We start from the raw sequence: 7,030 nt of genomic DNA, 5'->3' as shown, positions 1-7,030 counted from the left end.
ACCTTTTCGCATGGATTACGGAAGTCTATTCGTTTATGAGATACAAGGTGTTCTTTCATTTCATCAAAAACTTTCAATCGGTGAAAACCTTCCTGAAATTTTTATAGTTTACGTTTTGGAATGTGTAGAATTCAAAAATCTGGCCGAGCTTTCACGGAAAGAGCTATTTGCATGAAACTTGCAATAGAAATCGGTTACTCTGTACCGCAGTGATTCTTTTTGCTCGAGAACACTATCCACGATTTGAGGGGAAGTCAAGGAAATTAAATTGAAAAAATTCATTTATCAGAAACTCAACACATCCCAATCATTTAATTGAAGACATATATATTGGTAGAAAGATTCCAAATATTAAATTTTTTCTTTCAAAGTTCTAGCTTTCATATTTTCGAAGTTATACATTTTCAGAATTTTTATTCAGCTTTTGAACCGGATGAGCCTGGATTCGAATCCCTTAACTAGATGCTAGTTCAAAAATTTTTTCGTCGATATTTTCATATTTTTTCTTTGCGTTGAAAGAAGAGATAATAAATCATGATGTAAAATCTAAAGTGCTTTTTTCAGAAACAAATCTAATATTATAAACTACATTACACAAATTAAATGTGTAATGTTGTAGCATTAAATATCGCGATTACTTCTAATCATTGTAAATACTGACCTGTTAATATCTGAATAATAAATGCGTTGATTCATTGTGCACAATTAAACCTCACAGTAACATGTCTTAAACAATGTGCTTCATATTTCATTTCACCCAAATACTCTTATTTTGGGAATTCAGGTATTATTTCTTCTTATGAAGATGAAATTTAGTTTTCCGCGAAATTAACACATAATTTCAGGCATTACAATATGAATAATATGAATCATAGTAGAACTGATGAACTGAGAAATTTATCTTTTTTTTGACTTCCCATTGATCTCAAGTAAAATATGAACGATCAAAAATTCTTCATATATTTTATTGATTCAGGTTTAATTTATTCATTTCAAATAAAATAAAATTTACATTCGAATTGAAGTTTAAAAATAACAAGCCACAGAGAGGAAAAATAAAACTTTTCTTTTATTGAAAATTATTTCATTTCTAAATTCGGTTGAACTGAATTTTGTAATCTTGGTAGTTCAAAAATTAACTGGAAGTCCTAGTTTTGCGAATAACAAGGAATATTTATTCAAGAAAACACATATTTAGTTTATTTTATTGTTTATTAAGAATTTAACTGTGTAGTGGAGATTCCAACCATATAAACAGATATTGTTACAAATTTATATAGCTTATCGCTTCTCCACTGATCAAATAATCTAATTCATTCAACAAATAAAAAACTATATAAGAATATAAAATCTTTGGTCTTATCTAATTCTCTCATTATAGTATATAAAAATTCGTTTTAACTTTTTTACAATAAAATATTAGATTCACTTGGAGTTCATAAAAAATTGTTTTAACAAAACAACTACATTTATAGAATGCACAAATATAAAAATACTAATTATTTCTCTGATCTGGATATTATCTGAAATACATATTCAATTGTAAATCCAAGGTTGACAATTCAGAATTCAGACAGTTTTGTGCATACTTTACAAGAGATTTCAATTATAATCCAAGTTGTACGTAATATTTCATAAAAAATAACCAAAGAAACAAACAAAACACAAAACAAAACAAGAATAAAACTACTAAATCAAAATAACATAATTTGTTTTTCCCCAGTGGAATTTGTTTTTGTTGAAAATATTTACCGTAAAAAAATTGTGGAATGTAAAATTTGGAAATTTTTGATGTAACAGAAAATTCAGCAATTTTCTGGAGATTATTCTAAAGTAATGAAATGAAGTGTTGAAAATTTATTCATCAAAATTAAATTTACATCGACTGAATAATGAAAATATGGATAAATATAAAAAACACAAATAAACAGAATAAAGTGTATATAGAATTAAATAATATAATTAAGAAAATTAAAAATAAGATGAAAAAATTCGTTTTCAACCAACTTGTGGTAGAATATATAAAATAATTAAGATTTATAGTTTTTAAATACTTCACCATTGTACAAAGAATATTAGTTCTCTATACAATGATTGCAATATCGAAATTTATTTCAATTTGTATGAAATTTTGCTGTGTAAGTTTACTGATATCCACCATTTAGATCATTTAAGTGAATCCATCAATATCTTACCAAATAAAATCCATATTTAATACTGGTAGTTTTTTTATCAATTATTCTATCAATTCATGATATATTTTCCATAAAAGGTTAAGATATTTATATCTAGGTTCACCACTTTAGAATAATAACATAAACCATATAGTCTAGTCTAAAACAACAAATCTTTGATTGATGATGAAAATTATGTTAATTCTGAAATGAACTATGATGTTAGATAAATCACTGTTTTTACTGCTATGATAACTAACTAATAAATTATTGATATTAAAATTTCATGAATTACGATGAAATTTAAAAAATGTCATCCATTGGAGAAAATTCTTTTCAGCAGTTTTACACAGATGAGTAGTAAAAGTCCTCAGAGCATAAAAAAATTATATCCATAGGCACTAAAAAGTGATAAGTTTATTTCACTTAATGTTAAGAATAATCTTTTCAAATTAATTGTAACTACCAATACGCAATTGTTTTAATGAATTTCTTCATCACTATGATTTTTGAATCATGTAATTGATTTTGAACAAACTAGAAAGCATGTTTTATAGTGCTACAAATTACTTTATTCTCAATTGAATACTGCATCAATACTTTGAATTGATTTATGGCAAAAAGAGAAATTGATTTGGAAGCTGTGATATTCAAAACAAATATTAGAAAGCCATTTTTGAGATGCTAAATTGAAGCTTTAATTAGAATGGCTGGTAATCAGTAAACATACAAAGATTAAAATCAGCTCAGCAAAAGTTTATCATTTGTTTGGTTAATATTTCTTGAATTTTTTCACTGTGAGCACCAAGTCACTATAAGTAACTCTATTTCAGGACAATTCCCCAATAGGTGCATTCTCAAGCCACAATTCGTGTAAAAAAGTATATAAATTGTCACTTACAGATACTTTATAAGGAGTGGGATTCAAACTGCGTTTGATGTCAGACCTGAGTATTCTCAAGGAACTTTTGACTCTTTCACGGATTTCTTGCATGTTTGGGAGTTTTTGACAAATTTTTCCTTTGCTCCAATACAGGGTAAGAAGTTTTTCAACTTTCACAGGTGTAACATAAGCTCTTTTAGATTCTTGAAAAGGATGACGACAAAGAACTCGATGATTTTCTTGAGGAGGTTCCTCCACAGTTCTTTGTAAGATGTCAATGAGGGCATAACCTTCTCCACCATATAAACGAAAAGTTTCTTTTCTTCCTGGTATGGTTACTTTTTCAACATCATGACTTAATTTAATGCGAGGTTGTCCATCAATTTCAACCATTTTAAAAACACCACCCAATGCTGGTTGTTTTTGACAAGTTACTAAATGTGTACCAATTCCAAAAGCATCAATACTATGACCCTGTTCATTCAGGCTCAAAATTGTTTCTTCATTGATATCATTTGAAGCCATAATTAATAATTTTTCGAAGGAAGGTACTTTAAAATTGTCAGCAATCTTTTTGAAACATGATCTTGCAATGTTAGATAAATATGCTAGATCACCACTATCCAACCTTATTCCTATGGGAGTGTAGCCAAAATCCAGCAGAGCCAAACCAACTGAACAAAAATTAAAAAGGCCACTTTTCACAACATCGTAAGTATCCACTAGTGCCATAAATCCATCAGGAAAAGCAATAGCAAAAGATACAAAGGCTGCTAGTTCCCCATCATTGGCTTGGGATGTTGGTACTTGAAAAAAGGACATCAATTGTTCCCTCCATTTCATTGCATGCTGTAGAAATTCACGTTTCTCACCACCTGACTTTGGACTCAACTGCGTCAAAACTAACTCTGGTAGGCAACAATATGATGTTACATAAGAATGAGCATGAGTACCTTTAACTGGAATGTTGTACAGTTTTCCTGCCAATACATTACTAGTACCATCAAAACCACCAATATAAGAATACTTTGAAGCAGATAATCCTCCATCAGGACCTTGAGCTCGCCTGAGACCAAATTCATATAGTTTCAATTGGCCTGCAGCTAATCGGAATCTTGCAGCATTTGTTGACATCAAAGATGCATAATTAATCAAATTTAATAAGGTTGTTTCCAAAATTTGTACAATTATCAGAGGACCTTCAACTCTTAATAATGGTTCTCTTGGAAATACAACGGTTCCTTCTGGGACTGAATAAAGCGTTACATCTTCTACTGTAAGACTTTGCAAATATCTAAAAAACTCATCTTCTGTTGATGTTGGTAAAATTTTTCTTAAATACTGTATATCGGAATCTGAATAATGAAACTTGCACAGAAATTTCAAACATTCTTCTAGTCCTGCAAATATAGTAAATTCACCGTGAAAAGGATTTTTCCGAAAATATAAGTCAAATACCGCTGTGGCATTTCTTTTTCCAGATTTCCAATAAGCATATGCCATAGTTATTTGGTACAAATCGGTGAGTAGGGGTTGAACAATTCCATTTTGCCCTTTTCCAACATATTCATCTTCTACTATATTATTCATGTTGCAAGTTCAATCGATAGCTTTAACTGAGCGTTCAGAACGTTCTCAAAAAGCACTAACACTAATGGATCAATTCTTCGATAACCTTGCCTTATAAACATTTTTAAGCGTAGAGGATAAACTCAAAACTATTGTGCTTCCCCCACACCACTGCAAAATTATTTTCACGGTAGTCACACTAGTCACCTTTATTTAATGTACCGTGGAAATAAAATGAATAATTTTAATATTTCAAAAACAATATCAACTTAATAGATCCAATTGATAAATTTACATATTATGAATTTAAGTCTCATGGATTTTAAAATATCTACTAAAACATAAGAATTTTTTCAATTTCGATACTGGTTTGTTCAACTTTTATATTATTCTGTGGCTTAGCCTAACCTCAGATTTTAGGTCCATGGACCATGACAATTGAATTGACAGTTACTTAAAAAAAAGAACTTCCTGCATATGTAATAATAAATAATAATCATATATATGTCGGTAAAAACAATGTTGCGGGGCCATGGCATTGTTAATAAATTATGTGCCTCGTGTCTACAAAATGCTCCATTGTCTAGGTTTTCTAGTAATAATCCTGGGGCTAAGCATAGGCTCAAAATTACAGATGATTTCAAAATAGATGATTTAGATGATCTTGATTATGAGGCAAATTTCGAATCACTGGGTACTTCTCATAAGCAACATATGAAAGAGTTAAAAGCAATGAAGGAAAAATTACAATATGACATTGTTAAGCAAAAATATTTCAAACAAAAGTATCCTAATTTTCTAACATGGCATGATAAAGAACAAATAAAACAATTACATGAGAAAGATCCTGAAGAATGGAATGTTATAAAACTGTCTGAAGGTTTTCCGGCTCTTCCAGATGTCATACGGGTATAACTGGATAATTGAAATTATTAGTTATTAACTTTTCTGGATTTGTTTCATGTATCCCGTGTGTTATAAGAATAATATTCATAGAAATTATTATACATTAATCTTTCAAAAATATATATTGGCACTAGGATTATCGCATACTGGCTTGTGCCTCAGCAATTCCTTTTTATTACTGATTTTTCAGAATTAATTATTACAGCAGTGTGTTCTGATAACAAATTTTGAAATATTTTGTCAATGTTGAAAAATAATTATTCAGAACACATAATTTACCAGTTATATACTGAAATTGTTTTTTTGTTTTAGAAAATCATTAAATCTAAATGGAGAATGGAAAATGCTGAAAGAATGAAGAAGCACGATGAATTGGTTCAAGATAATTGGAGAAAACTGAAAAATAATGAATACAAAGAATTACCAAGTGAATTAATTGCACATTTAATGAAATTTTCAAATAGAAAATTTAATTTTCATAACTATGATGATGTGGTAGATTATTCAAATATCGAATATAAACCAAAACTCAAAAGTACAGAATTTTCAGATATTATTACTAGTTATGACGAGTTGAAAAAAAATAAAAGTCCTGCAGCTATTGAGAGTAAAGATGCAAAAAACAATATCCAAAATCTCACTTCAATGGAGAGTATAAATAAAATGAAAAAATCTGAGGAAGAAGATACTCATATTACAGGAACTATAAAAAATAAACAACATATGACTTTAAGTACTTTGAGAAAACACTTGCAAGAAAAAAGTGCAGGCAAACTATTGTCAATTGAAGATATGTCTATAATTGAACTGCAAGAAAAAGAAGTTGTCAAAGAAACTCCTGTTTCAGGAATTGATCAGTTAGATTATACTAAATATAATACTGGTAAAATAATGAAAATTGATGAAAAAAAGGTGATCGATTATAACCATTTGATATATCCAGAACATATAAAAATTCCAAAAAAAATTTTAAAGAGAGGTCAAACCTATAAATTAAATGATTGTTTTTATGACAGTGATGGTACATTTTTGTATAGAGTACCTGGAATGTGATAACAAATGCTCATTGAATAAATGGAGCAGATTTCAGTCAAAGATTATTTTATATTCCCTTACGTGATGAAGGCAGTATTCATTTAATATGAGTTAGAAATAAATATTATTGAGCTATTTCATTTTGGGAAACCTCTTATTGGAAAATCCTTTTTGCTTTTCCTGATTATCCTTGTCCTGTAAAATTCAGCTAAGCTTTGTTATTATGCCCAACATACAATAACAAAGTTGAATATTGGAAAAGTCCTATATTATTTAAAAGGAGAATCAATTTCACATATCAAAAGAATTTTGTACCCAATTCCGTGTGAATAGCTCCAACAGTTTTCCAGAAAATCTTTGGACAGTATATGAATGGTTTTTTTTAAATTATACATTTCAAACAGTAAACAATAAAAATTTCAAGAGGGTTGAAAATGTTTTCCTTCAAAGGATTTTCAACATT

General features: G+C 29.0%; 2 protein-coding genes across 3 annotated transcripts; one reads left to right on the top strand and one right to left on the bottom strand.

The window, feature by feature from the left end:
• Nucleotides 1-1,193: 1,193 nt before the first annotated feature.
• LOC123674496 (nicotinate phosphoribosyltransferase) lies at nt 1,194-4,803 on the bottom strand. 2 transcript variants are annotated; one of them, XM_045609386.1, is made up of 2 exons: nt 3,076-4,803; nt 1,194-2,575 (listed from the first exon to the last, which is right to left on the bottom strand). In XM_045609386.1, exons 1-2 carry the CDS (start codon nt 4,645-4,647, stop codon nt 2,561-2,563), a joined length of 1,587 nt encoding a protein of 528 aa, XP_045465342.1. In that variant the 5' UTR covers nt 4,648-4,803; the 3' UTR covers nt 1,194-2,560. The 2 variants fall into 2 exon arrangements, with proteins under 2 accessions (XP_045465342.1, XP_045465341.1); XM_045609385.1 differs by having other exon boundaries at nt 1,194-4,803.
• A 249-nt stretch (nt 4,804-5,052) lies between these two features.
• Nucleotides 5,053-6,707, top strand: LOC123674499. Its single transcript, XM_045609388.1, has 2 exons — nt 5,053-5,535; nt 5,845-6,707. Exons 1-2 carry the CDS (start codon nt 5,131-5,133, stop codon nt 6,583-6,585), a joined length of 1,146 nt encoding a protein of 381 aa, XP_045465344.1. The 5' UTR covers nt 5,053-5,130; the 3' UTR covers nt 6,586-6,707.
• Nucleotides 6,708-7,030: the final 323 nt, after the last annotated feature.

Source organism: Harmonia axyridis, chromosome 3, assembly GCF_914767665.1.
Source record: "Harmonia axyridis chromosome 3, icHarAxyr1.1, whole genome shotgun sequence".
NCBI classification, from domain to species: Eukaryota; Metazoa; Arthropoda; class Insecta; order Coleoptera; family Coccinellidae; genus Harmonia; species Harmonia axyridis.
The sequence above is the reverse complement of the archived record's forward strand: the minus strand, read 5'-3'. Positions and strand labels throughout refer to the sequence as shown.